Below are 22,436 nucleotides of genomic sequence, written 5' to 3'. Positions count from 1 at the left end.
CTTTTCCTAGCTTAAGTGTTACAGCTCCCCTTCCCCAAAATTTTCCTGATTACAGAATCCTGAAGCTCTTAAGCTTACATCAGCTCAGGTCTGGTAAGCCAAAGTAGGTTCAATCCTTATAATTTCCAGCGACTGACAGGCATGATGCTTTTACTTCAATCTCAACAAAGACTGATGTCATTATATGCTCTAAAGGAAGCTCTCCTACTCACCTGGGAAGGATGGTGGGCCTGGGGAATTCTGCATCTTCTTCAAGCTCTCCAACAGTGGGTTAGTGCTTGGGGCTGGGGGAGAGGTTGGGGAGGAAGCAGTCCCAGCAGTAGGCAGGGTAAAAGTAAAAGGCTGAGTGGTAGGTGGGTTCTCAGTGACAGAGCTCGAGGAAGCATCTAAGGAAGAAAGAGAAGATTTAATCGTCCTCCCCGGTTTGGGAATTCTTTCCAGTAGCATATTGTAGAGCACGGGGATGCTCAGGGTCTCAGTATAATTCATTTAGAAATGCTTCCCCTCAACCTCGGTGCTTACTGTTCTCCAGATTCCACTGAAGACCCAAATGTATTTCTCAGATGAGAAAGACCAAAAATAAACAAATTCTCCCTGGAGTATGAAAGATCTTCATTCCTTACCAGTCTTATCTTCCAAGACCTTGTTAAACCACCGTAATGAAGCTTTCTTTTCCAAGTCTAGGTCCTCAGCAGTAATTGAATAACCAAGCTGGGGAGGTGGAGGCTACCCAAGAGAAAAAGTCAAGTCAATCAGAAGAAATTGAAGAAACCTGTATTTAGCTTTCCTAATACGACTTAAAAGAGCTAAGCTGGGGTGGGCATGGATAGGTAGGTGGAAAAGACCATACCAAAGTCAGCTGGTCCCCTCGCCTGGAGGGCAGCAGCTGAATCTTCCGTTTACGCTGCCCAGAGCTGCCAGGTGTAGATGGGGAATTCCTCAAGTTCTGTTTCTTCCATGTGGTTGTATCTACAACTAAAGAAAGAAAGATAGTCTTGTTTTCTTCCTCCCCCTCTTCCAGAAATGGACAGATGTATTAATCCACATGGTTTGTAACACTGAATTTTTTCTGGGTGTCTCTGAAAAATTTTATCTTCCATGATCTGGGCTCTTGTTTGCAAGATTATTTCTAAGAGTCAAGAGGCTATAAAGAGAGAATTACTTTAGATGCATACAATTGCTGGACAATAATTCCTAGACTGTTCACAGATACCTCAACTGAAGCTTATCCCTATCCCACAGTTACCCTGGGTTACACTGCATTTATTTATGTCACCTTTCTCCCTTACTAGACTATAAATCTCTGAAGGACAGTATATACCAGGCCCTCTACACAGCAATGCTGAAAGTGTGTTTTGAATAGGTAGTAGTCTATACATCTTCCATAAATACTTCTACCACCAAAAGCCACTCTTACGTGTTTATCAACTTACCCTTTTCTCCCTGGGACTCCTTGTCGGTTACTAATGGGGTTGAAGGACTAGAATGATGAGAAAGTTCCTCTTCTCTGAAGGAGAAAAACACAGAATTAAGTTCAGAAAGACTTCCTGAAAATAAATACTGAATAACTTATACCATCCTAACTCCCAAATGGCCAAAGTCTAGATCCACCATGATTTGAGATCTCAGTGTGCCAGGACAAAAAAAAAAAGTGAAAAGAAAATTCTCACAGAAATGAAGGGAGGTAGTTAACAAAAACCATGGACAAACCACTGTCTTAAAACAAGCACAAAACAATTATCTTCAAAACCTTCCTTACAACTGGCCACATTATTGAGAGTTCTAGGCACAGACCTAATCCGAGAGAGTGGCATTCTTGTTGACTGTATGTAGACCTGGAGGGTCAGCTGGAGTCAAGAACATGAAGCCTACTGCGCACTGACATTATTCACTCCGTTCACTCTATTCTATTCTCACGCCTAGTCACTTGTGCAGAAGAGAGCCAGAGGGCCCTACAGTCAGTGCATAAAGAACTAAGAAATGAGAGCAATTCTGGAAGGACAGCAATTCACTGTCCTTCTAGATGTTAATTTGATTCTCCAAACCAGAAGTTATAGAAAGCCTAAGAGCCAAGTAAATGTCCCTCCTTTCCTGACCAATAATCCACACAGCAAATAACTGATTACCTTATTTTCTTTGCTGGCCTCTCTGGTGTCTGGGAGCGGGATGAGGCTGGGCTGGAAAAGGGTGATGAACTGGGACCACTTCTCTTCCATAGCTAAAAGTCAAACAAAAGTTACATGACTGACGGTAGGTGATAATTCAGCATTTGACCTTCAATATAATTTTATGGTTCCATTCATACTGCATATAAAGTATCTTTGTTAGTGACTAAAAAATATTTCTTTGTGAAGGAAGGCTCCTGAAAAGAAAGTTGGCAATATTAACTATGGGATAAAAAAGTCTAAAAAGTAATGAAATGCTAATAAATGTAGAAAGAATGAATGTACTTTTTGCATATATTAAAAAGAGGGACATTATATTAAATGATTTAGAGCTATGATACATATTTACTCTATACTGTCTATGGATATGATCAGAGTAAATTAAGAAAATGTTCTAGTAAAGATAAGCCCACAAACTAATTTAGCTTTTGCTTTCATTAAATTTTCAGTTTTACTTTATTAACTTTATTTTTAAATATATGCTGTAATGACATTTATGACTTTTACAACACCTAGGTACTTATCATTATATAATAATCATCTATACATCTGTCTCTTCTGCCAGGCAGAGTCCCTTGATAGCAAGGATGGCCTGTGTTTTTGTTTTTTAATTTTTTTTTTAATCCTTAATGGAGGATATTTTTTCCATTGCTTTTCAGAGAGAGTGGAAGGGAGAGAGACAGAGAGACAAGATGCAGTTTAGAAACATCGATGTGAAAGACATATTGACTGGTTGCCTCCCACAAGCATCCCAACTGTGTTAGGGCTGATGCTCTAACCACTGAGCCAAACCGTTCAGGACAAAGATGGTATGTTTTCATCTTCACCTCCTTCAAAGGGGCTAGCAGTGAAGTAACTGACAAAGGGCACTCTGCAAGTAAATCTTTGGCCTCATTATAAAGACACTAAACTATCATATTTTCCTACTGAGAAGCTTCTAGTGATTTCTTACTCTGTAGCAGTTACATGATATAAGCACAAACAGGGAGAAACAGTGCTTAATGAAAATTCAAAGGAAGAAAAGGATTTAAAAATCAAAGACCGTGCCTGGCTGGCGTAGCTCAGAGGTTGAGCATCAAGTGACCTATGATTTCAGGAGATTGCAGTTCGATTCCTGGTCAGGGCACATGCCCGGGTTGTGGACTCAATCCCCAGTGGGGGCTGTGCAGGAGGGAGCCAATCAATGACTCATCATTGATGTTTCTCTCTCTCTCCCCTGTCCTCTCTCTGAAATCAGTAAAGACATATTTAAAAAACAAAAAAAATCAAAGACCCGTGGTAAAACAGCTCCATAAGACTATTATCAGGAAACCCAAGGCTCAGAATTAGCTTGAGAAAAATGCTGAAATCAATATTATTATTTTTTTAATGTTACTCTCAGGTAAGAACAAGAAAGGACAGTCATTTTGGGGGGGTAGCGGCAGCAGGGAATCTTGGGCCTTAAACCTTGCATTTTTAACAAAGTGCTAAAGGTGATTCTAATGTTTCACTCACCAGGGTTAAAGACAACCTGGTTCAACACTTAGGGGAACAATGTATCTCCACTTCATAGACTGTACACAGACACATAATCCAGATGTAATAACAATTTACATGTAAGAAGTGTAACGAACAAAACAACTGTAAAAAAATATATGAGTTGTTAAAATACATGGGTTAGAAAAAAAGACTTTTTATGCCAGAAACAAAAGAAGAAAACTGAGAGTGTTACATAAAAACTAAGAACCTCTCTATATAAAAATATTGCTATGCCTAGCCGGCATGGCTCAGCAGTTGAGCATCAACCTATGATCCAGAAGACCAGAGTTCAATTCCTGGTCAGGGCACATGCCCAGGTTTCAGGCTCTACTCCCAGCACAGGACGTGCAGGAGGCAGCTGATCAATGGCTCTCTGTAATCATTAATGTTTCTCTCTCTATTCCCTTCCCTTCCTCTCTCCAAAGTCAATAAAAATATATATAATTTTTAAAACTGTCATGTGGGAAGAAGACTTTACTGTAAGTATACCTGTTGTACCATTTGTATTTTCAACAACACTAATGTTTCCATAAACCAGAAATAAAAATCTATGTGGGCAGGAAACAAACGAAAAAACTCAAAACCAAAAACAAACTAAAAGGCAAATATTTTCAATTAAAGAGAGGAGTTGATATCCTTAACATGTCAAAATGTAAAACTTGCAATTCCATATAAATGCAATGAACATATAAGTGGGCAAAAGATATAATGAGGCAAGTCACAAAAAGAGATAGATGATCTATGTATCTGGCAGTCAATTTAATTCTGCTTCGCAACTCAATTTTTATTTACCAAGTTCCTAACTCTTTATATTTTACAAAGAATGCAAAGATAAGCAAGACCATTCCCATCAAGAAATTTATGATTTGGAAAAGAGAATAGTACATAAAATGATTATAATAGTCTCTAAAGATGTCTCTAAAAAGGAGCCTAAGAAAAAAGAGATTATGCTGAGTTCATTTTGAAGAATCAATAAAGGAATAAGGTGACATTTGAGATGGTCTGCAATTTGATAAAACATACATATCATTCCAGATGGAGAACAAAACAAGAAAAGGGAAGGAAGCAGGAAAATATTAAGTGCTCTTAGAAGATAATAAATGTTCTGGCTTGGCTTAAGTATAGGAATAAATAAATAATAAAAGACATGGTCAGAAATGCAAGATAGGGGTATGAAGTTTTCTTTTTTTTTAAAATTAAAAATATATATATATCTTCATTGATTTCAGAGAGAGGAAAGGAGAGGGAGAGAGAGAGCTAGAAATATCAATGATGAGTCATTGATTGGCTGCAGCCCGCAACCCGGGCATGTGCCCTGACCGGGAATCGAACCCTGATCGCCTGGATCCTAGGTCAATGCTCAACTGCTGAGCCACACCCGGCCAGGTGGGGTATGAAGTTTTCAATGCCTACCTTGGAGAATATGTCTTGTAAGAATACATGGAGATATCAATGCCACACACAAAGAGGTAGAACAGTTCACGTCTATAATTGGTACAGCCTAACATTTGTAATGATTTTATATCATCAAAACTACAACTTCTAGTTTGGATAGCTGTAGACTTAGCTATTTACTAGTGTTCCTCTGGAAAAATATAATTGAGTCAAGTATCTATACTACCACTTGCACCAAATCTATATTGATTACTGGGGATATTTACTACTTCAGCACACACTTCTTTCAAAGAGAAGCTTCAACATAAAGAACTTTCATATTACTTTAATTTCCCTTTCCTAAGATCTACTTCTGAGAACTTACCATATATTCCAATATCACACAACAACAGGGGACTGGAAACTACTTATAATAGGATACCTAAGAGCTATTAGTGTCAGTGAGGACAAGCAGAAAATGCTGAAGAAAATATGAAATACATCTGTATGAAGGTATTGGCAGTATGAAGAGCTACCAAGGCAGTGAGACACTGCAGAAACAAGACAAAGAAGAGAAGCCAAGAGGTGAGACCCACCTTTAGGCCTATGTTTTCCCTCATGGTGACTGCTAATTCCAAAAGTTAAAGCTGCTGTTGAGAGGCTGAGAAAAGCTTCTGGCAGCCTCTTAGGCTTAGACAGACAAAAACTGGAATTCAGGGCTTTCCAATGTAGAGGGGCCCTAATAAACACCTCAGGCTTTTGGTTGGTATCCCAAAGGCTACATACTACAATATAGGGCAAATCAGAAAAAAACAGCCTTCACAAGAACTGACAGCCAACTCAGAACCACATAAATTCCAACTGGAGGGAGGTAATCTGTGTCTACCCTAGCTGCCTGCCAGAGGCAAAAGTAAAACCTCTCTGGAGGAAGATACCATCATTCAGAGCTTCAAGTTACAGTCACCCCCCCCCCCCCCCAATGTCTCACAGAAAAACAAACAAAAATCAACTATATAAGAAGATAATGTTTAACCAAACAGAAAAAAAAGCAGACGTCAGAAACAGGATTCAAATACTGGAATTATCAAACAAGACTTTAAGGAACTGTTTATTATAAGAATTTAAATGGCAATATAAAGAATCTTGGCAATCAGAAAATCAAAAAGAAAAAACAATTAAAAAACAGGAGGACAGCTTAAGGGAGCTGTGGGACAACATGAATTATAACAATATTCGCATCACTGGAGTGCCAGAAGGGGAAGAAAGTGACCAAGGGCTAGAGAACCTGTTGGAAGAAACAATGGCAGAAAACTTCCCTAACCTGGTGAAGGAAAAAGTCACACAAGTTCAGGGGGCACAGAGTCCCAAGCAAGAATCCTAAGAGGCCCACACCCAGACACATCATAATTAAAATGCCAAGAATTCAAGACAAAGAATATTAAAGGCAGTGAGAGAAAAGCAATCTGTTACCTACGAAGGAGATCCCATAAGGCTGTCAGCTGATTTCTCATCAGAAACTCTACAGGCCAAACTCTACAGGCCAGCAGGGAATGGCATGAAGTATTCAAAGAAATGAAAAGTAAGGATCTGAATCCAAGACTACTCTATCCAGCAAGGCTACCATTCAAAACAGATGGTGAAATAAAGAGCTTCCCAGACAAAAAAGGGCTAAAGGAGTTTATCACCATCAAAATAGCACTGCAAGAAATGTTAAAAGGGACTGATGTAACAAGAAGTAGAATGCTTGGTGAGGCTCCCCTGTGAGGCCATCTGGACCAGGGATTTTGTTTGCTGGGTGTTTTTTGATCCCTGCTTTGACTTCATCGGTTGTCGTTGGCCTATTCAGGTTTTCTGATTCTTCCTGATTCAGTTTTACCTTATCTCACTCATATGTGGAATCTAATAAACAAAACAGACTGAGGAGCAAAACAGATCCAGAGATATAGAAGCATGGAACAGACTGATGAATCTCAGAGGGAATGCAGGGGTGGGTGGGTGGGAAAAGATTAACCAAAGAACTTACATGTATATTATGCATAACCCATGGACACAGACAATAGTGTGGTGAAGGCCTGGGGCAGGGGCGGGATAGGAGGAGTCAAGGGGGTGGGGAAAGGGGACAGCAGTAATATTTTCAACAATCAAGACAAATTAAGAAAAAAATCCTGGCAAATGGTCACTACTAAAAAACAAAACAATAACTGAAATTAATGCAATGGATGGATCCTAAGGTAGTGATGTCAGCATTATGGTGGAGTGAGATGACCTCCTGGTTTCTCCCCTTAAAGTTACAATTTGGACAACTATAATCAACAGAAGGTTCTCTGCTCAATACACAAACATGTCCGAGAGATCCACACATTGAGACATATGAAGGTGGGCATGAGCAAGGAGGAATGAGCAGGGAGGCACGATAAGGGTGGAGGGGCAGAAGAGAGGTCAGAGACAGGAACCTCAGATGCAGTCTGACACTCACTGTTGCCCCAGCTGACTTGATAGTGGGGAAGGAGTCGTGTAGCAGCCCTCACAGGGTAGCACGGAGGGCTGGAGGGGCAAAAGCAACATTCTGGCATGAGCAGCTGGTGCCCACTGCAGCTAAAGCCAGTGACAGAGGTGAAAATGGGGCACAGTGGTGTGGCAGCCACCATTAACAGGAGAGAAAGCCACAGGCCCATGAACCCACCTCCCCCCAGCCCACACGGCAATACCCAGTTCTGGCAGCTGGGACACCTCAGATAGTACAGAGCAGCTGACAGCCCTGGTTACAAGGAGGCAGTGCCAGGAACTCACAAGCCCGGAGCCCCATTGCTTGCCACATCCTACCATGGGGGTGGTACCCTGAAACTGAAGTGACACAGTCACAGAGGGGATGTCTACTTCCTTGGGGAATGTGGGGCATTTTCCACAACTAAGACAAACAGAAGCAAGAAATGGCAACTGTTGTTCAGAGCAGGGTATTAAACAATTAAAACATAAAGCTTAAAGGAGGGAAAAGCATTTAAAAAAGACTAACTTCTGCAATTTGGAAATGAACACAGCATAAAGAGGGATAATTTGTGACAACAAAAACAAAAGGGGAGAGAAAAAGGACTGAACTTGCACGGGTGAATGAAGATTAAGATGCAAATCAGAAGAAAAAGACTACTGTATGTTTGAAACTTTTTTTTACATAAACCTAATGGTAATCACAAAACAAAAATCTAAAGCTAAGACATATAACAGCAACAACAAAAGAGAAAACAGAGGGGAAAAAATCATAGAAAACTACCAAACTAAAATAGCAGACAAACACAAGGGAAAAGAAACAATGGAGATACAGAGCAACCAGAAAACAAAAGATAAAATGACTGTAGTAAGTCCTCATATATCAGTAATCACCCTAAATGTAATGGACTGAACTCACCAACTAAAGGCACACAGAAGTGGAGAGGATTAAAAAACAAGACCCAACTATATGTTGCCTTCAGGAGAAACATCTTATCTACAAAAACAAACAGGCTCAAAATGAAGGGGTGGAAGATGATACTCCAAGCAAATGGCATTAAGAGAAAAACAGGTGCAGCCATACTTAAAACAGACAATATAGATTTCTAAGAAAAAGATAACAAGAAACAAAGATGGACATTTTATAATCAAAAAGGGAACAATCCATCAAGACATAACACTTATCAATATGTATGCACCCAAACTGGGAGCACCAAAATATATAAAGCAATTGCAAATGAACCTAAAGGGAGAAACTGACAAAAATACAATTATAGCAGGGAACCCCATTGACAGCAATGGATAGATCTATCCCTTCAAACACAAAGTAAGGAAATATTGGCACATTAGACCAAATGGTCATAATATTTACAGAGTTTTCCATACCAAAACAATGAAATATACATTCTTCTCAAGTATACACATAATGTTCTCAAGGACAGAGCATATGTTGGGGCACAAAAGTAGTCTCAATAAATTTAAGAAGACTGAAATCATACCAACCACAATGATCTGAAACCGGACATTAACTACAATAAGAAAGCTAAAAAAACCCCACAAATATGTGTCGATTAAACAACATGCTACTGGACAACTAGTGGGTCAAAGAAGAAATAAAAGATCAAAAGATACACAGACAAGTGAAAATGACAATACGCATTTCAAAATTTTGGGGATGTACCAAAAGCAGTAAGTACTAAGAGGGAAGTTTACAGCATTACAGGCCTACCTCAAGAAACAAGAAAAATCTCAAGTAATCTAAAATTACACTTTGCCAGGCCGGGCGTGGCTCAGCGGTTGAGCGTCGACCTAGGATCCAGGCGATCAGGGTTCGATTCCCGGTCAGGGCACATGCCCAGGTTGCGGGCTTGATCAATGACTCTCTCATCATTGATGTTTCTATCTCTCTCTCTCCCTCTCCTTTCCTCTCTCTGAAATCAATAAAGATATATTTAAAAAATAATAAAAATAAAATAAAATAAAATTACACTTTGCCCAGCTGGGCGTGGCTCAGCGGCTGAGTGTCGACCTAGGATCCAGGCGATCGGGGTTCAATTCCTGGTCAGGGCACATGCTCGGGTTGCGGGCGCGATCCCCAGTCGGGGATGTGCAGGAGGCAGACGATCAATGACTCTTATCATTGATGTTTCTATCTCTCTCCCTCCCTCTCCTTTCCTCTCTCTGAAATCAATAGATATATTAAAAAAATGACACCTTAAAAACTAGAAAAAGAACAAATGCAGCCCAAAGAGAGTAGAAAAAAGGAAATAATAAAAATTGAAGCAGAATTAAATGAAGTAGAGAAAAGAAAATATAAAAAAATTAATGAAACAAAGAGCTTATTCTTAGAAAAGATAAATGAAATTGACAAGCCTTTGGCTAGCCTCACTAAGGAAAAAAGAGAAAAGACTCAAAATCAGAAATGAAAGAGAAGTTAAAACAGACACCACAGAAATACAAAGGATTATACAAGAATGCCACAACACTACCAAATTTGATAATCTAGAAGAAGAAACGAACAACTTCTTAGAAATATATAACTTTCCTAGACTGAATCATAAAGGACTGGAAAACCTAAACAGACTGATCAACAGAAAGAAAACTGAAACAGCAATTAAAAACCTCCCAAAAAACAAAAGTCCAGGACCAGATGGCTTCAACTAGTAAATTCTACCAACATTCAAAGATGTTGGTAGACTTAATACCTATCCTTCTCAAACTCTTCCAAAAAACTGAAGAGGGAATACTTTCTAACTTATTTCACAAGGCCAACACTACTCTGATACCAAAACCAGGCAAGGACAACACACACAAAAAGAAAACAACAGGCCAATACATCTGATGAACATAGATACAAAAATCCTAAACAAAATACTAGCAAGTCAAACACAGCAATAAATAAAAAAGAAAATACATCACAATCACGTGGGGTTCATTCCAGGCACAAGGATAGTTGAACATATGCCAATCAATCAATGCGACACACATTAACAAAATGAAGGATAAAAATCATATGGTCATATTAATAGACACAGAAAAAGCATTTGACAAGACCCAGCATCCATTTACAATTAAAACACTCAATAAGATGGGTATAGAAGGCAAATACTTAATATAATAAGGGTTGTATATGACATACTTTCAGCTAATATACTCAATGGTGAATAACCGAAAGCTTTTCCTCTAAGATCAAGAACAAGACAAGGATGCCCTCTCTTGACACTGTTATTCAACACAGTAGTGGCAAAGTCCTAGCCAGAGCAATCAGGCAAGAGAGAAATAAAAAGCACTGAAATTGGGAATAAAGAAGTAAAACTGTCACTATTTGCAGATGACAGAATTCCATATATAGAAAACCCTAAAGATTCCATCAAAAGACTGTTAGAGATAAACAAATATAGTAAAGATGCAAGATACAAAATCAATATATAAAAATCTGCTGTGTTCCTATATATTAACAATGAAATATAGAAAAAGAAAAAAAAAATCCCATTTATAATTGCAAAAAATAAAAAATTAAAAAACAACAACATACCTAGGAATATACTTAACAAAAGAAGTGAAGGACCTATATATTGAAAACTATAAGACACTGTTGAAACTGAAGACACAAAGTAGTGGAAAGATACTTGTGTTCACAGATTGGAAGAATTAACTTTGTAAATAACCATATTACCTAAAACAATATACAGATTTAATGCAATCCCTATCATAATCCCAATGGCATTTTCCACAGAAATAGAACAAAAAATCCTCAAATTTGTATGAAACCACAAAAGATCCCAAATAGCCAAAGCAATCCTGAGGGGGGAAAAAAAGGTGGAGGTACCACACTCCCTGACTTCAAACTATCAAGCTACAATAATGAAAACATGTGGTATTGGCAGAAACACAGATATGTAGAACAATGGAACAGAACTCAGAGCCTAGAAATAAATCCACATGTATATGAGCAACTAATTTTCGACAAAGGAGCCAAAGACATACAAATATATGATGAAGAAAGGAAAGTCTCAATAAATGGTGCTGGGAAAATTGGAAAGCCACATGCAAAAGAATGAAACTAGACTGCAGTATGACACCACACACAAAAATTAACTCAAAGTCTATCGAAGACTTGAATATAAGATCTGAAACAAAATACACAGAAAAAAACATAGGTATTACACTTATGAACCGTGGTCTCAAAGGGGTTTCTGTGAACTTGACCCCAAAGGCAAAGTAAATAAAAGCAAAAATAAATGAATGGGCCCAGCTGGGCGTGGCTCAGTGGTTGAGCATTGACCTAGGATCCAGGAGATCACGGTTCGGTTCCCGGTCAGGGCACATGCCCAGGTTGTGGGCTCGATCCCAGTCAGGAGCGTGCAGAAGGCAGCCAATCAATGAAGACTCTCTCATCACTGATGTTTCTATCTCTCTCTCTCCCTCAAATCAATAAAGATATATTTAAAAAATAAATGAATGGAATTGTATCAAACTGAAAAGCTCTGCACAGCAAAAAAAATCAACAAAACAAAAAGGCAACCAACCTAGTGAAAAATTTGCAGACAATACCTTTGATTAGGGGATAATATCCAAAATATATAAAGAATTCATACAACTCAACATCAAAACACACAATCCAATTAAAAAATGGGCAGAGGACTTGAAGACTTTTTCCAAGATGACATATAGATAACATAAAAAGATGTTCAACTTCACTAGCTATAAGGGAAATGGAAATCAAAACCACAATGAGATACCACCTCACACCTGTTAGAATGGCTATTATCAATAAGACAAAAAATAACAAGTGTTGGAGAAGATATGGAGAAAAGGGAACCCTGTACACTGCTGGTAGGAATATAAATCGGTCCAGCCTCTATGGAAAACAGTACGGAGGTTCCTTAAAAAATTAATAATAATAGAACTACCATATAACCCAGCAATTCCTCTTCTGGGGATCTACCCCCCAAAATTGAAAACACTTATTTGTAATGATATATGTACTCCTATGTTCCTTACAGCATTATTCACAATAGCCAAAAGTTGTGGAAGCAACCTAATGTCCCTCAACTGATGATTAGATAAAGAAGATGTGGTACATATATACAAGGAAATACTACTCAGCCACAAAAAAGATGAAATATTGCCATTTGTGACAATGTAGACAGATCTTGAGTATCAAACTAAGTGAAATAAATCAGATGAAAAAGGACAAGAACCACAAGATTCCACTCACAGGTGGGATATAAAACAAAAACCAACAAAAGAAAAAAAACTAACTCAGTCACAGACAAGAGTATAGTAGTTACCTGAGTGGAAGGGGGCAAGATGAAGAGGGTAAAGGGGGTCAAATATATAGTGATGAAAGGAAACTAGATTTTGGATGTTGAGCACTCAATGTAATACACACATGTATTATAAAGTTGAAAGCCTGAAACTTATAGGATGCTACTAACCAATGTTACCCCAATTAATTTAATTTAAAAAAGAATGCAACGGCTGAGGTGAAATAGATTCCACAAAGCTGAAGAAAATTAGTAAACGAGAAAACAGAAAAACTGAAGTTTGGGAAGACAAAATGATACAAACACAAAAAGAGATACACATGGAACACAATGAAAAGGTTCAACATGTCCAGGAATACTAGAGAGGTGAGAAAATAGGGGAGAACAGTATCTAGACTGATAATGGCTGACCGTTTTTCAAAACCATCAAAAGACACCAAGCCACACAACAAACTCCAAGGAAGATAAACTACAACTGAGCACTTCATAATAAAATTTCTTTTCAAGTGAAGTGAAAACACTTATCAAAACTACACACGTTAAAAAAGGGTGGCCAGCGTGGCTCAGCGGTTGAGCATCGACCTATGATCCAGGAGATTGCAGTTTGATTCTGGGTTGGGGCACATGCCCAAGTTTCAGGCTTTATCCCCAGTAAGCAGCCAATCAATGACTCTCTCATCATTGATGTTTCTCCCTCTCCCTTCCACTCAATGAAATCAATAAAAAACATAATTTAAAACAACAACAAAAAGCTAAACATGTGTTGGGCCATAAACCAAATTTCAAAACTTTTCAAGGATTGATATGAGTATATCATCCTGTGACCTAGTGTAATTAAACTAAAAACCAGCAACAAAAAGATAATTAGAGAATTCCCAACTGTTTAGAAATTAAGCAATGTATTTCTAAATAACCTATGATTCAAAGTCATAATGGAAATTAGAATATATTATAAACCAAACAAAAACCACTTCAATTTCAGAACCTGTGAAATGCAGCTAAAGTTGAATGTACAGGAAATATATAACTTTAAAGCTTATGTTAGAAAAGAGAAAAGGCTGAAAAAAATTACTCAGTGATCTACGAATCTGTATTAAAAAGAAACCCTAGAAAATCAAACATGAAGAAGGAAATAATACCTATAAGAGAACAAATGAAAGAAACAAAAACAGATAAGTGTCTCCTAAAATTAGTTCTTTGACTATATAACCTTGGAAAAGAAACTTCCTTAATCCAGTAAAGTATTTATAGAAAATCTGTATCAAACGTTATACCTAACATGAAACATAGAAAGTGCACCCTCTGAAATTAGGAAAACCAAGACCAGGATGTTTGCTCTCACTTCTGTTCAATATTATACTGGAAGTCTTAGCCAAATGTAGTAAGGCATAAACAAACACTGTTAAGGACTGGGGGGAAAACGGGGAGAACTGTCATTATTGTAGATAACATGATTTACATACAAAAATCCTGAAGGCTACAAATGAATATTGAGAATTAAGCAAGTTTTCTGAACTAAAAACCAGTTGTGTCCTAGCTGGATGCCTCAGTTGGTTGGTGCATCGTCCTATACACTAAAAGGTTGCGGGCTCAATTCCTGGTCAGGGCACATGTCTGGGTTTAAGGCTCCTTCCCCAGTGGGGGGCATGCAAGAGGCAGCTGATCAATGACTCTCTCATCATTGAAGTTTCTCTCTCTCTCTCTGAAATCAATATATTTAAAAATCAATAAAACATATCCTTGGATGAAGATTAAAAAAAACCCCAAAACCAGTTGTATTTCTATACACCAGCAACAATTAAATTTTTAATATACTCTTTATAATAGCATCAAGAATATATACCTAGAGCCCTAGCTGGTTTGGCTCAGTGGTTAGAGCATTAGTCCATGGACTAAAGGGTCCCAGGTTCGATTCTGCCCAAGGGCACATACCTCAGTTGCAGGCTCAATTCCTGGTCCTGGTTGTGGAGTTTGCAGGAGGCAACCAATCGATGTGTCTTTCTCACATCGATGTGTCGTCCCCCCCCCACCGCCGAAAAGCAATAGGAAAAATATCCTCTGGTAGCGACTAAAACAACAACAAAAAACAACAAAGGATACAAGAGCCAATGTGAAAGGCTCCCACTGGTCAAAGTTGAAAAATTTTATGCACCAAAAGGAATAACTACAATATATTGAGGATCATAAGATGCTTATAAAAATTCAGAAGTTCATAAAGATAATCAACAGCAGCAAAAACATCATTAGTCACCTTTAGAGTTAGCTATGGTATCAATGTCGTCTTATTATCCTGTCATTCCTATAGTTAGGCCACGTTCTACATAGAATTTCAGTTAAATGTAGAGGGAAAGAGTTAGAATATCACCATTTTGAAACCTAATAAAACAATGGACCTAGGCAAAGAAAATGAATGGCTGCTAAAATTTTCAAATGAAAAGCTCATACAAAAATTAAAATGCAAGTATCAGACTAACAACACCTTAACCCAATGATCAACATTAACGTCACAAAAGGGAGGCAACCAGACTTCAAGTGCTCCTGACATGATGCAATAGGAAGTCTGAGCATCACCTATGCAATATTCTGCAAAATAACTGAAATTGAATCTAATCAAGCCTCAGGATCCAACTAGTTGTTTACAAGGAAAATAGGGGATAGAGCACACGTTAAAATGACACAGGGACAATGCAAACTAAATCCAGAATGTGGGAAATTCTATAGGACAAAATGAGCCAGTTTTTTCAAAAGCATAAAAAAAAGTAGTAGCATTATAAATATGAACCAAATGTAATGAGTTGATTTTTGGTCCCTGACACAAAGTAATCAAGATGGTTTGGGGTAATAAAGGCAATTTGAACATGGAGTGATATTAATTAATATTAAATAATTATTATTGGTTGAGAGGAATAATGGTATTGTGGTCATTAATGTTAAAAAAGTTTAAAAACATCCTGAAGTACTTCTACAGGTGAAATGACGTGTTTACAATTTACTTTAAAACAAAAGAGCAAAACCAAAAGGTGGTGGGGGGTGGTATTGATGGAAGAGGACTGACAAAATGCTGTTAACTACTGAAGCTACATGGAAGTTCAGCATAGTTTCTTTCCTTGTGTGCACATTTGAAATTTAACATAATAAAAACATTTTTTAAATAGGGATAATGGCTATGTACTTAATAGTCCTGTTGTGATAATTAAATGAGGAAATGTACATAAAGTGCTTAGGATAGGACCTAGCCTAGAATAAGTGCTCAAGGTAAAGGTTATTATAATTACCCTCTTCTTTGCACTCCCACAACTGCTCTGGCTTAGGCATTCATCTTGCATTTATGTTACTAAATTTCACTAAATTCGCAACCTACGATAAATTTCTTTTATAACCCAATGCAATTTGAACTCAAGTCTACCTCTCCAATCCAATTAACACCATTTATTGAATTATTCATCCTTGGTCTATTTATTTATGTGCAATAATGGCTCTGTCCTGTATCACGTTTCCACATATACACTGGTTTACTTTCTCAGCTTTCCATTCTCTTCCACTGACCTATTGTTTTTTTTCAGGGATTTGTATCTTCTGTTAATTTAGAGGTGATCCCAATAACTGATAGAGAGATGGTGGTCAGTAAACAGTGACTAAGCAATTAATTAATGCTGGGAACCCATTTTGCCCATGCCACCCACAGGAATAATGTACCTGAGAGAAACCTCGAGTAGAACTGTAAGAACTGGTAATTGCATTGCGGCTGGAGCTAGGAATGCCACCTGTGTATGTGCTCGTCATGGAGCTCATAGAGGAGGTACGGGATCTCTTATTCAAGTGGTCATCTGAGCTCTGGGAATTGAGACCTCTTTTCAGAGACCCAGGCCTAATAAAAGGGAAAAAGATAGTTAGATGTGCTACTGAAGGCAATGTTCTTTTAATGCTTCATCCATGGGCACAAAATCTTTCTTAAATATACCTGACAAAGTCAAGAAGGAAAAGCCAAATATTTTGAAAATTAAATGTATTATTCCACTTAAATGATACCCTAAAAAATAAACACTAATCTCCAGTGACAGAAAGCATTATTACTGAATGCCTGGGAATGGAGGCAGGATTGGAGGGAGGTATTACTAAGGGACACCGGAAAACTTTTGGAGGTGATGGTTATGTTCATTATCTTGATTGTGGTGATGGTTTCACAGGTGTATAAATGTCAAAACTTACCAAACTGTACACTTCAGACCCAGTTTATTACATGTCAATTATCCCTCAATAAAGCTGTTAAAAAAATCAGTTAAGAAGAACCAACCATTTTTTCTAAGTTTCTAACTGAAACAGAAATTCCCTCTAAATCCTGTAGAATAGCCATCCAACCTCCGTTACAGTGTAGATAACTCATTATTTCCTAGAGTGATGAATGTCAAACGTGGTGGGCCAGTTTATTCTTACATTGGATGAAAAAAATATTTCCTCTAACTTTCACCCATCAATCCTATTTGGTGCCGTACTGAGCAAGCTGTTTTCCTTCTTTCATTTGATAGTCCTTCAGTTTTTTGGAAGCCGTTATCCTTCCTTCCCTCATTTCCTTATTCCTGTTGAGATTTTTCTCCTCTGGGCTATTACTTATGTACCTTCAAAACCCCCTCAACCCACCACCACCACCACCACCCTTTAAATATTAGTTGCTTCACTGGAAATGAATTTCAGTTTGTGTATAATCTCTTTTATAATGTAGTACACAGAACCAAACATAATACTCAATGGACAATCTGAATAGAATTAAGAAAAACAGGACTACCACTTACCTGCCTCATCCTAGTCTCTGTTCTATCAGCACAGAATAGGAGCACGTTAGCTTTTTTGGCAGCCATATTATACTGCTGGCTCAAATTAAGCATATGTTACCCCAAGTCTTTTCACACAAATTTCTGAGCCACTTTCCCTCTAATCCATTTCTTCCTCAAATGTATCTGAACTCAAACGTAGAAAGTTATCACTTATCTTAAATTTCAATTTTGTATTTTATCCATCATGCAAACCTTGTGATCTTTCTATTTACATACTTGATTATTAAATATATTTACAAACCCTCTTAGTCTTAACACATTTCATCCAAATTAATAAAAAAAATATTGAAAGAAATTATGAGAGAGTTATTGTGGCAAGTTACTGAAATGTTCCTCTCTGATTTCAAAGATTTGAAACCCAAACAAATAAAGCAATGTAAAAAGCAAAGAGGAAAATCTATAGAACAATAGCTGTGACAATGCCCTTTTTCTTAAGTGTACACTTCAACCAGATGGATTTTCACTTACTTAGGCACAAAAGAAGCAGGGACTCCATTGGCCACCAGAGGCTCAAATGCTGAATGTCCACTCCCACTGCTATCATGGCGCCTATGAAAAATCAAAAACTCTTAATTAAATGAAATGACTTTTTCCCCCTTAGAACATATTCTCTCATTCCTGGGACCTTGTACTATTTCTATGGAGCACAGGTTCCTTGCTAGAAAAGAAAAAGTTTGCTTCAAATCCCAAAGATTCCAAAAGATAAATTTATTCTAAGTTTGTCCTGGCAATAAAGAAAGTATAAAAATACAGATCTTTGAATAACATTTCATTCAATGTCATTTCATTATAACATTGATGAGATGCCATAGGAACTCAACTGCTGTTTATATCAATTAGCCTATGGGCAAATTAATTTCGTTATATGTTGTCATAGTTTACAAGAGCCTACTGACAATGTTAAGTGAACTTATTCTACACATCAAGACCTTTTTAACTATTCAGTGTATCAATTATTATAATCACAAATTTAACACCTCACTATCCACAAATTTAAAACAAAAAAAATCTTAGGGACCAATCCGCACATCCCATAGTGATCTAGAGGTTAATATGGCAAGTCTATTAGGGGAAAACTATATATCTCACATATAAGGACCTATGTGTGGTGCACATAATCACTGCTTATTCCAATTATGGGAAAGATAATACAGAATTCTCAGTTATAGAGTCACTAGGGTCAAGTAAAACTACCATCCCTAAGAACATGAAAAACCTACTGGGACTATAAGAATAGTTATTTCATCTCCCACCTCCACACTCCCTGCCTCCTGCCACTCCTGCTAAGCTGGCTGGCATTAGCTAAAATTGCTCACTTGTAAATCATGTCTCTAGTCATAACCTGATCTTCCTATGTTAAATAAATACACTTGCATTGATTAATACTTCTCTACTTGTTATCTAAAGTATCAAAGATGGCCAACCCTGGAACTGCAGCATATGAATAATTTGGTCTAGGTAATAGGGACAATGATTGCATTTTTCAAGTGTAGGGTTCCCTGTAAGAGAGCACTTCCTTGACCACCTGATATAAAAAAGCCCCCCCTTCTCATTACCCTGTTATATCACCCTGTCTTTTTTTATTTCTATCACCATGTGTGTTTTTTTAACTTCTATATGCTTAAAATCTAGACCTTGTTTTAATATCCTTCCCCTTTTTGTTTTTTTCCCTGCTCCAACCAGTCCCATGAGGACTTGTCTTGTTCACTGCTCTATCCACAGTAACTGGAATAGGCTCTGGCACATTGTGGCTGCTCAATCTGTTGTATTAAAAAATGAATGGAATCCTTAACTAGTTCCTTAGAAAGCCACAAGCAATTCTGCATTCTAATTAGTAACTTCAACCTCCTTTCTTTCCATACTCGGGAAATAAGACTCCTTACTTCATTTTCATTAAGTTATTGAAAACCAATTAATGAAGTTGGTTTTACTCGTTACTGATAAATCTACCATACTAGTCTACTAGTTTTATTTCCCAAGCATTCCCTTCAGCACAATTATGACACTTAAACTGGTGGTTACCCAAATAACTGAACAACACAAGGAGGGGAAGCCTTTGAAGATTCCCTCTCAAAAACAGAATTTAACACATTTGTATCAAAAGTATGAGGCTAGCCCAGCCAGTGTGGCTCAGTGGTTGAGCATCAACCTATGAACCAGGATGTCAGGGTTTGATTCCCAGCCAGGGCACATGCCCAGGTTTCAGGCTTGATCCCTGGTACGGGGTGTGCAGGAGGCAGCCAATCAATGACTCTCTCTCATTATGGATGTTTCTATCTCTCTCTCCCTCCCTCTGAAATCAATAATGTGTGTGTGTGTATTTAAATATCTTTCTTAAAAAAAAGTATGAGGCTAACATGACTAACAGTTGTTGGCTTATCCCAATACTTAGGGAAAAGGTAAATTATAAAATTCATCTAACCTGTGCCTAAACCTGAAATGAACAGCATTAAAGCCCTTGTTACTAAGTTCTTCCATGAAAGCCAAAGAAGGGGACCTACTAAGGCTCACAAACTGAAACTGGCCTCTGTGTCTTTTGGGGGAGTAACCTGCATTTCAACAAATCACAGGAGTCTAGATGGGAGGCCTTTTTAGTACTCTGCTGGGCCTGTTACCTTCTTTTATTTTCCTGGCCATCAGTGAGTATTTGTTCTTCCTCCTCCACTGTTCTTTTCTTCCTCTCTTTGAGGGCACTCAGTACAGTCTCCTTTGCACATGGATCTGGAGCATTACTTGATGGTGAGGACAGTGTTGAGCTAATTAACTGTTCTGGTCTGCAATGAAAGACAATATTCTAGCATTAAAATATTTTAATTACCATGACCTACAGCACAGACTTCACTGAAAATCAGAAGCTAACCAACAAGCAAAAGTGTAATTTATATTTTCAGAGAAAATGCCCTAAGCAATTAAAGCTACAATCTAAGGCAAAAAACAAGAAAATAAGAGGTAGTACAATGACTCAAATTTGGGATTTCTCATTTAAATAAAGAGGTACTTCGTTGTTTTTTGCTTTATAGTTGTCTTATCAGAGAAACAACCATAGAAGAATGAAGTGGACACAAAAAGGAGTCTATTCTTCCAATAATAATACTTACATTGGAGAACGAGTCAATTTGCTATCAGGAGGAGCAATTCTCACTGTCACTGGGCTGCACACCATTTTGGAATTATGAGGAGATAGCACAGTCTTCTTGTGATAACCATTCCAGGACACTGTGGGAAGTACCCCCAGAAAGGAATATTGGGCCTGCTGAATTGGATATTGTCTTCGAGGTGTTATTAAAAACCGATTTGATAAAGTCCCACAATCCCTGTGGAGAATAGGAGACATGTTATGGAACCAAAAAAAGCTTAAAAGAGTGTCAGAAAATTTAACTGACTAGAGAACTATGTGGGTTCAGATATTTTCCAGAGAGCTTAAACCTCTAAGCAACACAGAACAGAATTGTTATGGTAACTTCCCACACCATTCCCTAAGGGCAGAAAGTGGCACCTGCTTAACAGCCATCCCACAATGGACTTCAAAAATTTGAGAAATTGAAAACTTTGCCCACACAAGTAAAACTACAATTGAAGAAAAGTGTGTATTAGGATACACAGGGAGAAACGTTTCAAGAATCCTTCAATCTTTTCAATAAATTATCAGTAATATAAACCCAAGAGTAAAATGTTTTCAACACTTAAATGTTCAAGAACCTAATATTTTTACCAGATTTTTTGTATTCTCTTGTATCACTCTGCTATTGAGACTAAATGAAAATGTCTCTTTAATTTGATCATCCCTATCAAATTTTATCAATGGAATAAGTGTTTCCTGGACACCTCTTTGAACTCAGCTAAACTGAAAAAATTTGTTATCGGACGAAAATATATATACATACACACACTCATATATATAATACTATATGACTGCACTCGAAAGATAAAGATATTTTCCCCCAAAGTAGGGATATTTCAATGTTAACAAGTATTCTGCTAAATCTATACTGTATTAAATTCAGACAGTTTTAAGAACTGGAAGGAAGGGAACAGCTGTGGCATCACATCTCATTCCAAAGATTAAAGGGGGGGAGGGGGCAAGAGATGGTTGACATGCACCAAGATTATTAAGGAGGTCAAACGACACAGAATCCACTTCGGACTTAAAGAAAATCGATTTAGAAATCAAGTCCTCAATTCAAAGCCAGTCGATAGAGGAGGGTCTGGGAAAGATCAGCGGATCTTACCTGTGGGAAGGCCTCCTGGAGGGTTGGAAAAGAGGAGTGGGGTGAGACGACTGAATGTGGTGAACGCGATGACTCGAGTGAGCCAGCGGAGAGGTGCGGGTGGGCGGGCGACGGATCTGCCTCTCCCGCAGGTCCCTGGCCTCCGGGACCCGGGCAGGCTGCGGGGGGCCCGGCTTGCCCTGGTAACTACCCACAAGGAGCAGTTCGGCGGGGTCCGGTCCTTCCAGCAGGGTCCGCGGCTCTAAGAGATTTCCGTTGACTGCCGACTTGGCCGGAGGCGAGGCGAGCAGTAATCGCTGACGCCGCGCGTTCCGAACGAGCGAGGAGAAGGCGCGCGAACCTCGGGGCTCGCGGCTCAGTCCCCACCAGGCCGCGGTAGCCCCCACGGCCAGCCAGGCCAGCGCAGCCGCCGCCGGCACCAGGTACAGCACGAGGCCGAGCAGCGACAGACCAAGGAACGCCGCCCCACCGCAACCCCAGCCCCGGGCCCGACCGTCCCTGACACTCGCTATGGGCCGCCGCCGCTCGCCTCCTCCAGGCGCCGCAGCCGCCGGAGACATCGCG

The 22,436-nt window shown here is 38.5% G+C and overlaps 1 protein-coding gene across 1 annotated transcript in view; it reads right to left on the bottom strand.

Annotated features, from left to right (window-relative positions):
- POM121C (POM121 transmembrane nucleoporin C) overlaps positions 1-22,436 on the bottom strand; it is a 29,319-nt gene extending 6,883 nt beyond the window's left edge. Inside the window, exons 1-10 of the mRNA XM_016199015.2 lie at positions 21,873-22,436; positions 20,742-20,957; positions 20,259-20,417; positions 18,112-18,192; positions 16,508-16,679; positions 2,127-2,218; positions 1,434-1,507; positions 851-975; positions 624-726; positions 213-386 (exon numbers count right to left, since the gene is read on the bottom strand). Coding sequence (XP_016054501.2) covers positions 213-386; positions 624-726; positions 851-975; positions 1,434-1,507; positions 2,127-2,218; positions 16,508-16,679; positions 18,112-18,192; positions 20,259-20,417; positions 20,742-20,957; positions 21,873-22,432 — 1,756 coding nt within the window. The 5' untranslated portion in view covers positions 22,433-22,436. The remainder of the gene's footprint in view (positions 1-212; positions 387-623; positions 727-850; positions 976-1,433; positions 1,508-2,126; positions 2,219-16,507; positions 16,680-18,111; positions 18,193-20,258; positions 20,418-20,741; positions 20,958-21,872) is intronic.

This window comes from Miniopterus natalensis, chromosome 3, assembly GCF_054644295.1.
Source record: "Miniopterus natalensis isolate mMinNat1 chromosome 3, mMinNat1.hap1, whole genome shotgun sequence".
Classification (NCBI taxonomy): Eukaryota; Metazoa; Chordata; class Mammalia; order Chiroptera; family Miniopteridae; genus Miniopterus; species Miniopterus natalensis.
The sequence above is the reverse complement of the archived record's forward strand: the minus strand, read 5'-3'. Positions and strand labels throughout refer to the sequence as shown.